The 20,143-nt window shown below is 37.3% G+C and overlaps 2 protein-coding genes across 4 annotated transcripts; both read right to left on the bottom strand.

Annotated features, from left to right (window-relative positions):
- Positions 1–2,793: 2,793 nt before the first annotated feature.
- On the bottom strand, positions 2,794–11,477 carry LOC135631798 (protein MEI2-like 2). 2 transcript variants are annotated; one of them, XM_065139699.1, is made up of 13 exons: positions 11,266–11,477; positions 10,447–10,507; positions 10,212–10,352; positions 9,654–10,123; positions 7,300–7,458; positions 7,086–7,202; positions 6,838–6,989; positions 5,914–6,005; positions 4,820–5,786; positions 4,651–4,735; positions 4,508–4,576; positions 4,177–4,356; positions 2,794–3,313 (listed from the first exon to the last, which is right to left on the bottom strand). In XM_065139699.1, the coding sequence occupies exons 2-13, from the start codon at positions 10,478–10,480 to the stop codon at positions 3,170–3,172; spliced, it is 2,610 nt and encodes an 869-aa protein (XP_064995771.1). In that variant the 5' UTR covers positions 10,481–10,507; positions 11,266–11,477; the 3' UTR covers positions 2,794–3,169. The 2 variants fall into 2 exon arrangements, with proteins under 2 accessions (XP_064995771.1, XP_064995770.1); XM_065139698.1 differs by having other exon boundaries at positions 2,925–3,322; positions 11,266–11,461.
- A 4,012-nt stretch (positions 11,478–15,489) lies between these two features.
- On the bottom strand, positions 15,490–20,108 carry LOC135631056 (large ribosomal subunit protein eL20z-like). 2 transcript variants are annotated; one of them, XR_010494262.1, is made up of 3 exons: positions 19,851–20,108; positions 16,515–16,555; positions 15,490–15,819 (listed from the first exon to the last, which is right to left on the bottom strand). XR_010494262.1 is itself a non-coding variant. In XM_065138443.1 (3 exons), the coding sequence occupies exons 1-3, from the start codon at positions 19,904–19,906 to the stop codon at positions 15,760–15,762; spliced, it is 231 nt and encodes a 76-aa protein (XP_064994515.1). In that variant the 5' UTR covers positions 19,907–20,108; the 3' UTR covers positions 15,495–15,759. The 2 variants fall into 2 exon arrangements, 1 of the variants encoding a protein (XP_064994515.1); XM_065138443.1 differs by having other exon boundaries at positions 15,495–15,819; positions 16,515–16,629.
- Between the last annotated feature and the right edge of the window lie 35 nt (positions 20,109–20,143).

Genomic DNA, 20,143 nt, shown 5'->3' with positions numbered 1-20,143 from the left:
ACGACGGCAAACAACAGCTCATTTAATTTCCTCTCCGTTGCTTTTGTTGACTGGAGATGGACAGTGGAGGCTGCTTTGCTGTCGGCGAATTACACGGAGAAGCTGAACAGACGCTGAAAAGTCAACCAGAATAAAGACTAGCCCTTGATCTAAGGAGCCAAAAGTCAGCGGTGCCAGGTTCATTTGATCTTTCTTTATCTCTCTCTCTCTTGTTTGTCCAACCATCACTGATTCAAACAACGCAGCCAAGGATACAATAGTGTTGTGATCCAAGTACAGTTTGATGTAAGAGAGAGGGTGATGGATGGATCTGGTCAACATGTGGTCAGAGACCTGCTGCTGTATGTACAGCGTCGAAGAAAGACAGACATTGCAGAAAACAATATTCTACGCAAGACATTACTGCCCGTTCCCACACACGAAAAAAAAGTCACAAGAGCAAGTGGTGGATTCTGGAAATCGCTCCAGATTTGAGACTTGAATGGTAAGCTAGCTTTGGTATCTTGCACACTGACTCTTCCATTCACACGAGGGATAGCCGCCATTAGTGGTGCTACACGTAGGTGGGGATTGAACATGAAGCTGCAATTGCAAGCAGGGGGGGCGACAGGTAAACGACGCAACGCCCTTCGGAACATAAAGATGTAGATCTGATGCAGCGTAAAATCTAATGGTGTGCATGCAGAGTATGCATTGATTCGTGGACGCCTCCTCCTGTATCATATGCCTTACCAACAAGAAGAGAGAGAGAGAGAGAGACCCAAGGAAGTGTACTGTGCATGTTGGGAAGAAGCTTCGTGGGAGACGGAAGCGTTGACTGAAATTACGATGGCCGGTGATAAGACCACGTTAGTACGCGTTGACTGAGACACCGTTGGCCGATGATAAGACCACGTTAGTACATATGGACTCTGAAGGTCGAGGTCAACCTGCATTGACCGACATATTATATATATATATATATATATGAAACATCAATCTATCCACCGATTCAAAGCAATATATAGATAAAAATTCAAATCATAGAAACATCTATGGACGAAGATTTAAGACAATAAATAGATGAGATCAAAGTTATCCTCCCCCATAAGTAACAAACAGACAAATAAAGATTTAAAGCATGAAAATACAGGTTTCTTTCTTATTCATTATGATAAAATAGGCAATCATAAATTTTATTTTATTTTTATAACAAGGAAGATAATTTCAAGCTTTTTTCTCATCTATTAAAATAAAAAAATATATTCTGAACATGAGGACTTTCTCTTTTTTTTTAGAACTAATCGAATCTACATTTGACGACCTCATAATAAGATTTATGTTAACTTTATAAATACTTTATTATGTTTGACTATGAATTAGATGTATCAGTTTCAAGGGTTAGATTTGAAGGATATTATTGAAGATAAATGATGTAATTTTTATACTCTAAACGAAGAAAGAATTGTTAAGCTTTTTCTTATTTTTTATTTTTTGCCTTATAATTCAATCTTTTCACGTGATGTCATGCTTTATATATAAATAAAGAATCAAAGAGATGTGGAAGGGAAAAAGAAGGCTCCTTCTCTTTTTCTTCATTTGTTGCATCAGAATTTGCATGGTGAGTTTGGGATCCTTCTCTTTTTCTTTGGGGGAGGGGGGTTTAATTTCTTTTTCCTTCACAACATTTATTTTGGTAGGATGAATGTAACCCCACAAGTAAATGATTTCGTCTCTTTAATTAAAATTGGGGTCAATTGAGGTTTAGTTGTGCTTGTCATCACACATCCTACATTCTAACATCGTCGCAAGACATTTAGTGAGTGTCCTTTCTGTCTCTCTTACCAAAAACACTTTCCCTATGAAGAGAAGACCAGCTTTAGATGCGATGAAAGTGATGTGACCTTATGTTCTTCCTCATTGCATTGCAATCATAAATACTTGTCGTGGAAAACCATCTTGCTATCAGTGACACACAGTTGGCTTCATTAAGACTTGATAGCGCTGTGGGGGGAGTAGGGAAGTCCTTTACTCATGTGATTTGTTTGTTTGGGCATGCCATTTACATGTCTCACACAAGTCTGCCTACTAAAGGCTAAAGCTAGTGGAGTGGATGAACATGAGTTGCTTTTTATGTCCATTTCAGCATTCAAATCAATCACATGGTTCATATCCTCCTCCACTGTGCTTTCAACTTTTGAATCTTAGTTTGACCAAAGTGATGGTTTTTTCTCCATTTAGATTAATCACCTCCAATGGATTAGTTGATTGGATGCATAAGCCAACATCATGGTTTAAGTCTTGAAAATTATTAGTCCAAATATAAAGAAATTAAGATTCATGCATTGACCCTCCTCCAAACAGATGCCAAGCTTATCCTTTCATTACATGAGTCAATATAGAATATAGAACATGAAGAGAATCACATGACTTGAAATCTGATCACTTAAAATCACAAAGAAAGTGATGTTATCATGACATCAAAACTACCCCACTTTTATTTGATAAACCCTCTCAAGTTAAGCCTTTAAAATTAATGCAAAGAATAAAAAACAAATAATTTCATCATCCTTTCTCCTCCATATTCACATCAAAGCAGAGCTGGAATGTTCATTTCATACTTCAGGCTTCCACGCAATGATAAAAGATAGCTACCAATTCCAGTCAAGGAGAAAATAAGGTGTGGCGTATAATTAAAATTACCCACATAATTCAGTATGAAATTTTTTGCATCACTCGCGAAATCAATTTTCTGAAATGGTATAAAAAATATCGAATATACAAGAAAAATAAATGAACATATGCACACAAACATGAATTAATTGTCGTGGCAAGGATATTTTAATCTCTTATGTACAGTTCAAGAAATTCACAAACACATGGACACTGGACTTAGTCCGGGAAATAGACAGAAAAAAACAAAGAAGATCAAAGACATGTACAACTTGTTAGCAATTCACCTACCAGCAGATTGACCTTGATCTTACCTGTACACTTCAATATTATTTCTTTACATCATTTACAAGAAACAGGGTTTAAGCCTCTGTTTCCTTCAATTGCAATATGATGCTTTGGTGCATCCATGGCTTCAAAAGTGGATGCACCTGCAATTTCTCCCTCACCATATCTTACACTTAAATACCTATGCATAAATTAGTATTCACAGATAAATGGCTGCTGTGGAAGAATGCTATTCTTTCAACACAGTTCCAGATAAGGTGCTTTTCTCGGACTTCCCACTTGGACTGCTTCCTTGTGGACTTTCAGGCGAGACCCCCACCGAAACAGCCCCATCTTCTTGTTGTATGTGCAGACTGCTCGATGGAAAGAGTTCCTGCAAAACCTTCTAATTTATTTGCGATCATCTTCAAGATACTGGAAATAAATAATTCAAAGATTGCTTGACAAAGAAAACACTCGAAGCATGCGGATGCATTTTAGAAGCTGTCTCAGTTTTTTAGAGACAAAATAGCAACAGGGCATAGATATTTCAGTAGAAGTCTGCTCAGCAAAGATTCAAACTAAAAATGTTAGAAATCAATTAATCCCATCATTTAGATGAAGTGAACACAAGAATAAACACTTTATATTCTCCAGAAAATTGTCAGCTCAACAAATATAATAAAATAATTAATCATATTCAGAACCATTTGGGATCAATTTATTTATTTGGAACCATGAGATTCAATGAATAAGAGAACTACAGAGAAGTCAAAATATAGAAACATGGGGTTAAAACATTTTTTTCCCATGTCTGCCTGTGTGGACACACATGCATACAACTATACCTTGACAGCTCCGATGCAAACGACTTCTATGAAGTCAAAAACAAAAGATTAATTCTGGCCTTTGCATGTGCATAATTATATATCTCACAGGCAATTCAAGTACAATTTATTGCAGTGACATCATGCATTCAGCACAATATATTGCTCACCAGAAAAAAAAAAAAGAAAAAGCACATTTTGGTATTAATGCCCAGGACATCCACCTAATTCATGAAATACATTACGGTGAACCTTAAGAATTTTTTAAGCTAAACAAAGGTATGGGGCTTTATTAAGTAGTAGCATTGAGCCTTAGTTAGGAGCTTTAAGAAATCTATAATGCCTATCAAACCATATGATTCCGGCTTGCATACATCCAACACATGAAACTACCTTTTTGTATAATCCCAGGAAAATTTTCATCTTTTACCTCATTGCCAGTATCTGCTCCCTCAGGATCAAAAAGAATAGGTCGGCATCTCTTATCTTCATTCATCAAGCTTGAGTTTTGGAAGTGGGCAACAAGTGCTGATCTACCCTGGATTCGTGCATATGCCAGAGAAGCAACCTTCTCACTGTTAAACTTCTCCCATTTCTTTCCGTTAAATGCCTGTACATGTATACAGATGTTTAGTGAAGCTCCCCAACTTATATGATCTTTTGGTAAGCCTAGTTTACACATACTCCCTCTCAGACCTATAAGCATTTAAGAAAGTAGTCATAACTAGAATTGTGTCAGCAAATAAATTACAGAACAAAACCTTGTAAAATGAGACCACGTGTGAAGGAGACGACATGTTTATAAATGCATAACCCACATTGCATTTATTCTGCACAGAATCAAACATTTGTGTTAGTTGAGGGTACTATTGCCAAACCATTATATTGAATTTTTGCAAGCTACCTTAAAATCAATTGGCAAGTACAGAAAATCATAAGTGCCACTGTGAGTTTCATCTATTGCAGCCAAAAGCATCTTTGAGGTGTACCTAGAGACCAATTAAAAGAAATTCAGTTTGCATTTCTGTATGCTTGACAAAGAAGCATAGTATTGTAATAGTTTGAAATTATACTTATTTGGAATATTTTTTATCATTATCGTTGTTCGAGTGTCTTCCCCCTTGATAATTTTGTCCAAATCAAGCTGATACTGCTGCTTGTCTGCTTGACCCCCGTGGTTGTCAACTCGTCGACTGCGGTGCCAATCAACTAGACCATCAATGCCTATGGAACTTAGTGCAGGATATGGAGCATTGCCAAAGAGAGTAGGCCCAGATCTGTGAGCAGACATCATTCTCACATTGGGTGAATTATTATCTGACATGCTTCCTGATATGATGCCTTGGTTCAGTGTGGGGTGAGGAGTCATATTCATAAGTCCAGTCCCACCTTTTCGGTTAAACCCAATATTACCAAGTGCAAACTGGTTCATGAAGGATGGCTCCGCTGACTCGGGAAAATACCCATACTGCCTCTGAAAAGGAACAACAGATGGAGCTGATCCGACATGATGGGGATTCTGATTGTGTGATGACCTAAGGAATGAGCCATGACTGCTTGAATAGAGAAAGCTTTGACCTTGTCCTTGACCATTTGACATGAATGAACTTCCTGTAGGTAGAGGTTGCCATACAGACGACTGTGTATTCTCCGGGTAAGAAGTCAATTTACCCCAGAGGAACTGTGGGCCAGTCAGAGTTCCAACACCAGATGAATTTGGAGTTGAAGAACCAAAAGAAGCTAAGTTTCCTGAAGCCGACGTCATCACTCCACAACTATGATCTGGGAAGGAATGAGAATGATACCCACCTCCATGTAAAAGACTGCTTCTAGAGATTATATGGTCAGCATGATTCAACCTAGTTTGGTCCTTGCCGATTGGTGCAATCTTGACAGAAGTTGACAACATCGGAGGAAATACAGAACCTAATCCAGGCAAATGGTCATTTACGATAGGGCTCATTGCTAACCCATTCTGGGACTGGCTAAAAACTTGTAGTGGGATGTTATCATTTGGACTACTGAAGTGAGCCCATGGACCTGCCATTGAAAAGGTATCCAGTATAATCAATAAATGGCAACTTTAAAATATGAGTGAAGAGTTCCAACAAAGACTAGAGATAAACACCAACAAAATTCATCTCAGGGCATGCATTAGAAGCTATACCTGGAGGTGAATTGTTAATAGGTGAGCCCCCATGATGCAGATAAACTCTCGTTTCATCTTGCTCCAATTCATGAGTCAGATGTTGCATCAAGCTGTTTAGAAGATTGAGGATTTAGCATTTCGGTAGAAGAATAAGAGTTCCAAACAGATATTTAACTGAAAACTATACAGGATAGTAAGCAAATAGCAAATAATCTAACTAATAGTTTCAGGTAGAAGACAAATTATGATTTTTGTCAAACTTCAATAAAATAAAATCATTTTAGAAGTTAAATCGATTGGTCTAGAGCAAGGATTAAAATAAAATCTTCTCCCCAGGCGGGGCAACGTCGCTGAGGTGACGTCGTAGAAAAATGAGGCATCATCGCCTTTATATATATATATATATATATATATATATATATATATATGTGCGACGTTGCCTCTATATATATATATATAATCTATTTATTTATATATATATTTATATATAAACAAATTAAAAAATATGCAACGTCACCTTATATATATATATATATATATATATATATATATATATATATATGTAATTTATAAATAAAAAAAATACCGCTCGGTAGCGAGCGGTCCACGTACCGATTTACTATCGGACCGGTACGTACCGCCCATACCGGGCGGTATCATTTGAAACTGTATACCTTGGTCTAGAGTAACTTGTCACCCAAAGGTTTTCAGGCAATAAACAATGATTGAGATATCATTAACCACAAACAATGGTTGAGACTGTGCTTCCCCATGCATGTCAAGCTTAAAGTTAAGATCATGAAAACAGAAGTTTAAAGTTTAAACGAATCCAAACTAAAGAACATTAAGTTAATATGCAATCAAAGTAAGAAAAACTACAGCCTGGTATAATATTTCTCTTTCAAAATAAAATATATGCAAAAATTAAAATCATGTATATACTTCCTCCGAGCTCCACCAGGGCGGCTAGGTTCTAACTTTATTCGCTTCCCAGCTATATCACTTTTGTTCAAAGACCGAAGGGCAGCTTCTGCTGCTCTGACATCAAAGAACTCAATAAATTTGTGGTGTTGCTTGTGAGGAGTTTCCCTTATCTGCATCATTTATTCACCAACATTTTTGCATAAGCCTTATGGGAATTAATTTTTTGGATAAAAGATATGAAAGGAAAAAAATTAAAAGATTCCCACCTCTTTAACTTCTCCATATGCACCAAATATTTGCCTAAGGTCATCATTAGAAACCGAAGGATCCAAATTAAAAATCACAAGAGTTCCTTGGTTCATATCCTTGTCTGAGGGGTTATCCTGAAAATTAGTAGACGAAACAATGAACAAGTGATGGAAAACAAAAAAGGGTTACAGATAATAATATAGGATGAGAAAGGAAGATAATCTGTCAAACCTTTGGAATTGAAAAATGGATGTCAAGCTTTCTGCGTCTTAAGGGCTTGTTCTGTAAGGCACGCATGGCAGTTCGAGCAGATCGAATATCATAGTAAGATATCATCACAAATCCCCTGTGTTTGCATGCAGTATAAAGACTGCGGATTTCCCCATATTGCTAAAAGGAGGTGGAAAAAAAATAAAACATCAGAAACAGTGCCCAGAAAGACAACTAGCATGTTCACAAACCAGTCAAACTACAGGCATATGCATGAAAACAGACAACATATTACACAATCGCATGCACGGACATGAAAAGGTACATGATTTTCAATTCTTTCAAGGAATAAACCATGTTAAAAAATTCTTTAATTGATTAAGCAAACATGTTTCAGACCAAAATATGACCCTTTCATGTCTTTGGCCACAAATCTCTATCTGACAATCCCCTAACACACTGCATGAATCCACTAACAATGCACTGTCAAAACCCAGAACAACATCCATTGGAGTCTTTACATTAAAAAAATTTTGAGGGACAAGGATTCAAATCTCGGACCGCATCAATCTTGGTCGCCTATTGGATAGGTACAGTATCAATATATTAGTCAGTATACTATACCTGCCCAATATCATTAAATAAAATAATAAAAAAATAATATCATCCTGGTGTTGAGCTATATGCTTTGGTATCTGGTTCTTGATCGGACCAATAATTACAATTCATACCATCAAGATTTAAAACCTTATAAAGAATAAGAAAAACACCATTTTACATTTATTTCATTTTGGTTACTTGCATGACTTAGATGCTTTTAATCAAATATTCAAATATTTCCTTAGATTTAATATAATGTCATACTTGGAAGCATTCTTAAAACACTATTAACCTCATAGGCTGTGACATGCTCTTGTTTTTTTTTTACACATATTCTAAAATCTGCAGTTCGATTGCATTTCATCCTGCTATTTGCATTACATCTAGTTATTTTACTATGGTCATGAAGCATCTCAGATTTAGGCATCTTTAGGTACATCTACTTGGTTGTCTTGTATCAAATATCAACTGCCAGGCTCCAGTGAATAAATAAGAGAAAAAAAAACCAAAAGTCAAATTTGGGAAGATAATGCTTCAGTGATCACTCAAAAGCTCTTAAGAGGTTATTACAAAGACGAGGAAACTTGATGCAGCAATTCTAGGCACAGCCTACACTGAAGCGGTCTTGTTAGGTTGAGACAAGTTTCTTATGGGTTAATTTATCTCTGTATTTTCTATTTAATTTATTTTTTGTGTTTCTTTTCATTTGCCATACTACAGTTAAATTTGAAATCTAACTAAATTAGCAAGCCAAAACTTGGTCTGCAATACCCCACACCAACACATCTCTATTCAGCAGCCCCTAAATCATATACAAGATAGTTTTTTTAAAAAAATTCCAACTTCATCCAAAAGAAGGTTCAGCTGAAAGGGAGAAAGATAGGTATTATTAATCGATAAATGTCAAGATGGAATCAATCTTCAATATAGTTAAACACCAAAAATATGAAGAATGTCATAGTATATCATTTTATCATATAATGCAGATAAATCTAACAGAAAAAATATGAATTAGTTTTCAGCGTGCCTATAAAATTGATTTCAGTATTTTGTTATCAAGGTTTCTCCCTGCATTCCGAAAATCAAGTTTTCCTTCAGAAGCTGCATATAGTAGCTATAGCTACAAGGATAAAGACAACAAATGTAGCCTTTCCTATCAAACATCAGATATAAGGGGAAAATGTTATTTTCTTTGAACTAATAAATTTTGGTAGAACAACACATATTTGCTTAATCATTTTATTTGTGCAAAGATCTTGAGCATACAAATACAAGTAAGAGTTTTTTTCAGTATTAAAAGTCTCTGCAGCATGAACAAATATTATTGGTAATTTTCTAAAATCGGAGAATATAATTTAGTAACAATAGTGATGATATTTGACAATAAGCTTACCACAAGGCTATAAAAATGGTACAGCTATTCCTATCACATGTTAACCCAAGCCAAGAGCTACTTTGTTCAACAATTATGTGTGACAAGTGATAACTTCTACCAGCCAATCTAAAGATCAATTTTTAATAAAAATCCTTCCATGGCAATACTCAAATGTTAAATGATAAACCTATTATACTTTTATTATGTTCATGTACGTTAATAAGGAAAATTAGTTCTACTAATCCTTTTAGCTGAAGAGTAGCTGACACATAGCAAAAGTACTTCCATGTTGGTACCGCTAGAACAATCAGGAAACTACTTGCAAGCTCTATATAAGCTTAAGCAGATTTAAAGCAAAAAAAAAATATATTACACTATAAATTTGCAAATAGTTGTTTACCTCAAAGAGTAACTGCAATTCAGAGTCTTCCACATTACTATTAATGTTCCTCACAAACAAAGTTCTCGAAGGATGCTCTCCATATGGGTGCTCTCCTGAAACTGCCCCAACACTATTCGGAAGACTGTACTGACCAATCCCATTGCCTAAAAAGCCATCAGAGATGCTCGCCTTTGCCATACCAACTGTAATACTCTCTGTAGGATCAGAATCCAATTCCATACCCCCTAAATTGCCAAAAAGATCATAATCCTCCAACTCATCAACTTTACCAGGCAACCCACTAAGGTCAAAATCATCCATAATGCCAGACAAAAGTGCTTCTTCATCATCAGGTAACAAAAGCCCCATTCCTTGGAGTTTGAAATCATCCACACGAACCTTACCCTCCACATCTTTGCTTAGCTTTTTCAATTTAGAAGATGCATCAACAGTTGAGTGAACACCACCGAGTGTATCCGAAAAGTTTACTAAATGACAGCATAGCACTGATAACGTCAAATATCCAATCTAATGATAACTATCAGCAAGCTAGTTAACATAAAAAATACAACATACATTTCCCATGACGAAGGACCGGCAATGAGCTAGAGAAAAGGCCAACGTCATTTGATCCATAAAGAACATCGGAACCAGAAGGAATTTCAGGAGCATTATCAACCTTCTCCAGTGTGTTCACTGAATCAGTATTTAAAGAACCTGTGATATAGGGTCAGACATAAGCATATAATCAGTTTCCGATGAAAGAACCTTCTCTTCCAACCTGAACAAGCATAGCACCATTTGAACTTACGGATTGGAACTGAATTCCTCAAAGTCAGATCCATTGTGCTTCCTCTAAACTCTAAAGTGTCCTGAAGAAAGGCAGATAGTAAGAGAGAAGACAAATGCAAAAGACACATACAAACACAGAGAGTGTGATGCGACACAGTTCTTATACAACAATTTTCTGAGCTTGAAAGGATACAACTAAGGGACCATGAAAAAAATAAAAAACTGCCGCCTTCCAAATGGTTTGCTTCAACACATGGATATTTCATTCTTCTTTCATGAATGATCTTGTTAGATCCTTCGATCATAAAGAATAAAAAGAAATAACACGACAAAAATTGACCAATGCGACATAACCACAGGAATATCCCACACTTAACGCTACCTGATTGTGTCCCTGTTTACCTAACTCCACAAAGCCATGTACAACAAAAAAAACCGAATTCCAACATCCGTAGACAGCATCGACAATCAAATATAACAAGAAAGAGTAGTTCACCAAGTACACAGTAATCATAAGTGGAAAAAATGATGGATTTTGACAATATACCCAACGTTTGTCAAGCATGGACCTATAAATTAAAGTGCAACCTTATTCAATCAGCAAAAGGTAAGGAGGATCCAGCTAGGGTTATAGACGAGCTAAAAGGGAGAATTCAAATTGAAACATAATTACACTATACTGATGCAAATAGACACCAAATCACAAAGAGGGAACATCTCTAATGATGCCCAACTCTACCTCTATTTCGCCTCCCAAGCAACAAAAGATCCAACTTTCCAACACATCACATGCGAAATCCAAGTTAAATTTCGTAACAAAGACGGAACAGGTGGTTACCAAGAGAAAAACTCAGATTCGCATCGGGGACACCCTCGATTCACCCCAAACCGGAACCAGCGCCCAGAATTCACTCCCGCAAAACTCCCCCGATCCCTCCCGGAGATCCGCCCTAACAGGCCGAAATCACGAGCAGAGCCCAAGGAAGAGAGCCCGTTGCTCCTCTCGGGGCGCGGGGGCTGCGTCGTCCCTCCTCCCGTCGGCACACACATAAAGGGTGGGTGGGATGATGGGAGGAGTAAAGAAGTGAGAGCGATGGCGAGAAAGATTTTATTTATTTATTTATTTATTTATTTATTTATTTTATCTAAAATTAGCCGTATTTGAATGGAATTTGGCGTCCGAGCCTTTTGTGTTAATAATAGTAATGCTATATATTAACCAAAGAAAATTACTTGTTTATATATTTATACGACGGATAGAATAGAATAGAACAAACACTGTGTCGTGGATAGTGAGTGCACGTCATCACCACTGATGAGTTGGTGGGTGTTTCCTGGTTGTAACACACTGGTTGTGGACGTGGCAATGTGATTGATGCGCGGTACAATAATACCAGCAATATTGATGATATTAATCTAATGGGTTGGGCACAAAGTAACACGCAAACATCGACATTTTCTATGACGTGGCAACAAAAAAAAAGGGTTCAAATGGGCCATTATGAGGCCAATTATGCCCGGTTAGGTGTCGGATAAAGAAGAAAGTGTAGGCAGCGAACGAAAGCATATCGACTGCTTTGGAAATATATTTATTTTTTTAATATACAATTAAAAATTAAATTAATATCTAAAATTATATTTTAAATATATATATTCATGTAATCTTATTAAAAATTTTATATGATCCAAATATATAATAAATAAATAAATATAATCATATAAATAATTTGGTGAGCAGTAATAAGATTATTGTGTGATAAGATTAATGACCAGTAATTTTAAAATATAATTCGATAGTTACATCTGCACAGTTTGGGAGGGATATACACGTAATTTTGGAAGATGGAATCACCGTCATAAAAGCCTGACCTAATCGAATGTGCATAAAAAGAAGAGGAGAAAAGAACGGAGAGAAGAAGACGACTCACGGCGTGTCGGCAGGCGTGGCTGCGACCAGAAGCACTGCGTCGAGAGAAGAGGAGGAGGCCGCGGGTGGTCGATGATGACGGGCGGAGTCGTTCTGGCGGTGGCGCTCGCGCTGCTGCTCTGTGGCGCATCGGAGGCGTGGACCGGTGAGATCCGCGGGAGGGTGGTGTGCGATGTGTGCGGGGATGCCTCCGTCGGACCCGAGGATCACGTCTTACAAGGTCGATGTCTCCTTTCCTCTCTCTTCTTCTTCTTCTTGTGAACAATACGTTCGTTTCTTTAGCCTTATCATTTCTTGATATCAAGCGAACGCCTTTCTTGGGTCACTTAAAAGAATACTCTTCTTTTTAGGGTTTTGATATGATCGGTGAATGTGAGAAATTGCATGGTGAAAATGTCATGGAGTTATGCGAAACTATAAATAAATAAATACTAAATATCCCCCCCACCCCCCCAACGCGATTTCTTTATAGACTGCGGATGGTGTGGTGATCAGAACGTAAAATATGCTTGTGAGGTTATATCTTGTCGAACTGCTTAAGGATTGATTAGACCATGAATGGGTCTTTTACTACACCTGAATAATCAAAGTAGGTCGTCTAAGAATTTTGGGTGAGGTTTGTGTGTCAGGAACTGAACCTTGTGAGATAACTGACTCATGACGTTGTTGAGCTTGAATCTTTGACCTAAAATGATTAAAATTTAGGTTAATGGTAATACACTAATTAAGCTCTCATAAGATAACTTCATATCTTCTCTCATTTTCGACATAATAATAAACTAGGATATTACAATCTCTACACTTTAATAATGGTAGATCTTTTCTCCATGATCATGAAATACCTCGCCTATTTTAGGGTTTTGATGAAGGTTACAGTACACATCTTTCATGACTACATTCATAGATTTGTAACATATCAAATTTACCATGAATCTTCTCATTTTCATGACTTTTTGTTTTTTTTTCAATTTCACTTTATCATGGTGCTAAAAACCGTTTATTTCTCCTAAAGTTCTAATGAGGTTACACTTCTACGTAGCCATATGTTCATGCAAGAGACACTTAAATCCTCTCTCTAATCAAGTTGATCTTCTATTGACACCCTTTAAACTTAATTCACTTCCCTCATGCCTTTCAATTAATGCATTCAATGTATGATGAAACTGAATTAAATTTAAAGGGTGTTACGAAAGAATAAACTTAATTAGAGAGGGAATTGTTACCTTTTCCATGATAAAAATGAACATGAAGAACTTATATAAGTCATGAAGATGAAGGGACATTTAATAAATTTGATAGATTACAAATCTATTAATGTAATATCTATTGTAACTTCTATTTAACCTCTACATAGGTGGGATGTTTCATGATAAAGAGTGGTCAAGAAAAAAAATCTCGAGTGTAAAATTGTGTCGAGAGAATGAGAAATAAAATTTCTTATTTGCTCCTTCCACCAAGTTTCGCACTACTCTCTATCTATCTATCCTTTCTTTTCTTCTCATTTCAACCATCTCTATCAAGCTCATAGACTAACTTAAATCTTCTCGAACTTTCAATGTGGCATCAAACTAGGATATTATAATCGCCACGCTTAAGGAGGAAAAAAAAATAAAGTCCTTGCATGATACATGTGACAGTAGTTTAGTGGTTACCCCACGTCATGATTTGCCTATGTCTTGATAGCCCTTTCCTGCTCGTGTCCCTGTTATACCTAATACTAGGTCGATTCTGATATCATTTGTTACGAACAATACTCGATGGAATCATTGACTTTTGGTATGAACCGTCGAACCAAGATGCTTAAACACAAGGTAGTGTTAGTATACCCATCAAAACCTAATAAACTAACCCAAAATCTTCTTCCACCTTCAATGTGGTACTAAGCTGGAGTAATCCGGTTGGTCCTAAAATGATAAATTTTGTATCGTTGCTGGATGGACACATCAACTGTTGCTAAAGAAAAACAATCTTTTTAAGTTTTGGTAGAAGATATTATGTGCCAAAAAGTTGTTTGTCATATAGTCCCTAACACTGCCATGAAGTTTCTTCTGTTGAATGATCTTGAGCAGATTAAAAACAATGCTCAAGATTCTATCCGAGCAACATAAACATCTCAGGATTTGTCCTATGAATTATCATAGTTTCCTGCAATATTGACCATGAATTTTATAATTAGTTAATCTTTTGCATTCCTTTATTTGAAATATTATCTGGCTTAGAAGCTTATTTGTGAACTTGATCTGAGCTAACAAGGTGCATAGTTTTTCCTTATAGGTTCTGAAGTGGCTGTTCTTTGCATAACCAAGTCAGGTGACGTTTTGAATTATCAGGCCTTCACAAACTTGAAAGGCATTTATAAAGTGGCAGAGACGATGCCTGAGAGTTATCGCTGGGTGTCATGCTTGGCAAGGCCTGTAAGTAGCTTCCATGAACATTGCACGCAAAGGGGAGATGCTCACTCTGGAATAAAATTCTCTTATAATCGGCCATCAGGACATTCCCACACTGTCAAACCATTCCTGTATAAGCCTGCCTCGACCCCATTGTATTGCAGTTGAATGATATGTTGTTTGCACAAGAACGTAATGCTTCTAGTCATGCATGTCATCTGGAAAGGGCAATAAACCGAGGTGTATATAAATTATAGCGTGATAATTGCTAAATCAGTCATTTGCATTTCCTCGTTACCATGTTGGTAACGCCATTGCATAGATACCTTGAACAGCTGAATCTGAAGAACAACCAGGTGAGCATTGAATGCCAGCAAGCAGTTGTCCTTCCGGGTGGCTATGTTCGGTTAAACAAATTCTTGACACTGGTGTTAGGGAAGATTTTAAAGGGGTGGCTTTTACCGATGTTAATTCACAGTTCTCATTGGTTGTGGTGCTACATTTCGGCAGCTGCTCCGTCCACATTGTTTACACCTCGGTTGTGGTTGTTGTCTGCATATTTGTTCCTCACTAGTTAACTATTGTGTGGTAGCATATTAGGAATCCTACCTGTGGAAACTTTTACTTGTATAAATAGCCACATTGAGTTAGATATCCCTTGTCACTGGCTTCACCCACTCTTGGGTTCTGCAGTTTCCAACAACTATGGTGTCAGTAGGGTATATCACTATATTCATATGATCACATCTTAATGTAAACATCACACATTAATAATGTCATGAATTCAAACAAGAAAGCAGAAACATTTTCTGGTATAATCAGGAATAAGATACAGCAAGCAAAACACTTTTAGTTGATGAATGCACAACTATAATGGAAAAATGTCCCATGCCAGCAAAAGTTTGCGTGTGTTAAAAACAAATAAGCAGCTTAAATGTAATGCATTTAAAATAAGACATTGCACGGTTAGGAATAAAGGTTAACAATATACACATGCGTATACATAGTGTGAAAGTCACCAGAACACATGGAATTTGAAGGCGTTGAGGATTAGAGGAATGAGTGCCAGAACCGCCTGCAAGAACAAATATAGTCTGAAAATACTAAGGTGAGTAACCCGATAACAGCACTATGACTTAGCAGAAACACCAATAGATGTTACTTTAATAGAAACTAGGCAGGAGTGGGCAAAGTCTAATGCTCGTACAAACTTCCACTTATATATCAATTGCTTTAACTTTGTCTCGAAATCTTGGTTCCAGCATACTTCAGTTTTGGCTATTCAAAACCAAAGCCATGATGCTAGAAAAACAACATAATGTAATTAGCGTTTTTCGTTCTATAAGAGAAAATTTGGTAGAACAACCAAACAACTGCCTTTACTTCTTGGTTGATACTATAAATTATCATCCTCAACATTTTCATTATACAATTATTAAGTGCAACTTCTTTCTTTGTGTAAGCTAAAATGATACTTAAATGGGCTTCAACTTCAAAATCTTTCAATACATGAAACAATGCATATTACAATAGGTGATACTTTGTTAATCAAGCATACTAACTCTAGATTAGAGGTTTTGTTAGTTTCAGCGGAATAAGAAAACTCGACACCAAATTTTAATGAAATTGATAATATCCAAAATAACCTTGAGATAATTGGATGATCTATACAAAAGTTATAAGCAGACAACCTAGATTCATTCAACATACCAAAATATAAGAAAAAAAAAAAACTATGTTATTCCAAGTGTAGATGTATTAGATACTTACAGCAACTGTACATGCAACCAGTCCTGGTTTCTCTCTGTAGTCTGTAGCAACAAAGAGCAGAATGAAAACACCAACATACCACGGAATTGAAGCAAGGAAAAAACCTGACACGAACCTTTAAAAGAAATGTAAGCCATATTAAAATAGACATACAAGGTTGAGAAAATGCAGTAAAGCCACACACAGAAAGTGACGCAGCACACAAAGAGATTCCATGACTCATTAGCAAGCTAAAACATTTAAAGTCCAATAGTTAGTACAAATTACACAATTATTCTGTCCTTGCTAAAATTAAAAAGAGAAATACTTATCTCCAAATAAAACAATATTGGGGCTTTTAGTAGGGTTTGTAAGTCAATAGTAAATAATAATAATAATAATAATAATAATAATAATAATAATAATAATGCATATCATCGGTTGTTATGGAACTGATCGCAGGCCAGAACATAACCAAATAGTGAAAAATTATGGTTTTGTCTGTTACAGTTGTAAACTATGGCAATCGGCAGCCAATGGCCTTTTTCCATTTCTCCCTCTTCTCTTTCTTTTTTTCTGGATAAATAATTGACAAAAAATGAACAAAATTAATTGACCTTGGATGAGTTTATTGCTAATAGCAATTTTGACCAGATTCTAGCAAAAAGGCCAGAAGTCAACTGAAATTGGATTGGCCTCCGGAGTAACTAATACAGACTAAGCCTATGATATTGTATGCTATCAAAATTGTCCAATACCACAAACTATGTGACTTATAAATATTGTTGCTTCCTAATTCCCATATTCATATCATAATAATACTTTCACTTTCTTGCTCTAACAAATATTACAAATTCCTCCAAAGATATCTCATCCACATACTTCCAACTACGCTTGTCAATAGATTGGATCAAATATGACCCACTCCAAAACAATTTATGGCAAATGAAGATTCAACATTTTGACTTGATAATCCTGTCAGTATTTGAACCAGATAATTCATAATTCTATCAATGTCTAAATTAGATATTAAACAACTTGGAGCTCTGATTCTTGATCAGATAGTCGATGGATCAACTTTTTAGGTCTGATTTCTAATTTAATCTCTCAACACCTTTTTTTACTTCCTTTTTTCTTCCATTTGTAATTTTCTCAATAAATGTATTCTAAATTTGCTTAATCTTCACTTTGTTGTTGCCTCATTATATATACAATAAATTTGTTTAATCTTGGTCTCAACCATCTGTGTTGTACCAGAATGATGTTGTATGTGCCACACCAACCCATGCCATAGGTTCCAACATATGACAAGGTCAAGGAGAAATGAGGTAGAAGTCAAAGAAAATAGAATGTAGCCCTTGTTACATCTGCAGTGATGTAGTGTTATGTACGGCATATGATAAGGTCCAGATTCAAATCCAAGACAAAGGCATACAGAATGGTGAAAACCACCAAGCAAAGTTTCACGGTATAATTCTTTTGGAGAAAGAATATGTTAAATGGTAACGATCTTACACACCAGAAAGCATCATTTATTCAGCAATCCAAGTGTCTCATCACTATTTTGGCATTAAGAAAAAAACATTATTCCACAAATTGAACAGTCCATCATCACAGACTAGAGATATGGCCTACTAATATATAAAACTTCTAGTCTTCTAAGATCGCATCACAGAAGAACATCTTTGGCATATTTTAGCATATTGCAGTCATCGTACTTCCACATCAATAATTTGGGCTAATTATATATTACCCTTTGTAGTTAGACCTTTTTAGTATCTTGGTCCCTGGACTCAAAAAATTTACATTGGAATTCCTGTAATTATAAAAGTGAAATATTTAACTCTATTTACCCTAATGTCATCGGCATTACCAATGAAAAATATATCACATGTAGGAATGGCACGAAAACGATAGGCAAAAAAGTAATTTGAACGTCTCAGTTATGTTTTCTTTTGTTATGCCCTAATCAAAACTTCTTAATCGACTGTTGTGGTAGTGGCGGACGACAACACCGTCGGAGGCCATGGGTGGCTATTGTGGTGTTGGTCGACAAGAACGACGAGATGGTCGACCTTACCTATGCCGATCCGAACATCAACGACGGAGGCAGGGACGACGATTTGATGATGGTAGTGGTGGATCTCAGGGTTGTGAGGAGGAAGAGGAAGGGGAACGACGACGAGAGGTGATGCAAAGGGAGAGAAGGAAGAGGACGAGAACAATAGTGTCGACGCGATCATTGTCCTCATGACACTATCATCCGTTGAGGGAGGAGAAAGAGAAGGGAGAGCGACAACAGGAGGTGAGGTAAAGAGAGATGAGGGAGAGTGGCTATCTCGTATCCCTTTGCCTCACCTCCTGCCGTCACTCTCCCTCCTCCGCCCACAAGAGGAGGGAGAGTGACAACGACGCTATCTCCGGCTTCTGCGGCTTCTTATAGAGGGAGGAGGACGAGGAGGGAGAGTGACGAAGGTGAGGCAAAGGGAGATGAGAGAGTCGCTCTCCCTCCTCTCCCTTTGCCTCACCTCCCATCGTTGCTCTCCCTCCTCTTCCTCCTCCTCCTCCTCCCACAAGAAGCTACAAAAGCCAGAGATAGCGCCACCACTACTCTCCCTCCTCTTCCTCCTCCTCCCTCATGGGATGATAGTGTCATGAGGACAATGGCCGCGCCGATGCTATCTCCCGTGACACTAACGTCCTCTTGCTCCTCTCCCTTTGCATCACCTCCCGCCGTTGCTCTCTCTCCTCTTTCTCCTTACAACCCCAAGATCTACCACCACCATCGTCAAACCGTCACCTCCAACTCAGTCGCCAATGTTCGGATCGACATCGACAAGGTCGACCATCACGTCGTTCTCATCGACCACGACCACAACAGTCAGCCAGTCAGCCGGGCCCTCAACGACGTCGCCGTGGGCTACCATTACAACAGTCGACTAAAAAGTTTTAATTAGGGCATTTAAAAAAACATAACTAAGACACCAAAAATTATCTTTTTACCCATCATTTTTATATTATTCTTGGACGTATTGTCAAGTATTGTATCTTCCGACAATAAAATCGATAGTATTTGGGTAAATAATATTAAACATTTCACTTTTATAACTATAGAAATTTTAATAGAAATTTTTGAAGTTTAGGATCACGATGCTAAAAAGTTCTAACTATAGTAGATAATCTATAATTAGCCCCAATAATTCAAGGGATACTCCATGATATAGAAACTCGTCTGTTTAACCCATTTCACTGGGGGCCAAAGAATCCCGATAATTAGAAAGAGAAAATTTGAAAGTAGTGAATCGATCAACCACCATTCGAGAAAGGCCGAGGGAAAGGGGGGTAAATTCGACTTACAAAGCCCAGCCAATGCCAATGCCGCAGAAAGGGAGGGGAGGATCCCTCATGGCCATGGGTATCCCATCCACAAAAGTCGAATACGGATGAGATTGGTACCCAACTGAAACAGAATCCAACAAGGAAAGGGGAAAATTAAGGATTCCGTCGGTGGTAGCTGAGAAAAGGTGCTGTAGGGAGGAGGAGTAGGAGGAGGTTGGACGGCGGGAACTTTGGTGCGATCGGCATCGCTGCCTCGCCCGGCCATCAACATCTTGGTCAAGAGGAGGGCGCCAGGTCGGGGTGGGCACTGA

This window comes from Musa acuminata, chromosome BXJ3-2 (genome assembly GCF_036884655.1).
Source record: "Musa acuminata AAA Group cultivar baxijiao chromosome BXJ3-2, Cavendish_Baxijiao_AAA, whole genome shotgun sequence".
NCBI classification, from domain to species: domain Eukaryota; kingdom Viridiplantae; phylum Streptophyta; class Magnoliopsida; order Zingiberales; family Musaceae; genus Musa; species Musa acuminata.
This window is presented reverse-complemented; position numbering and strand designations above follow the sequence as displayed.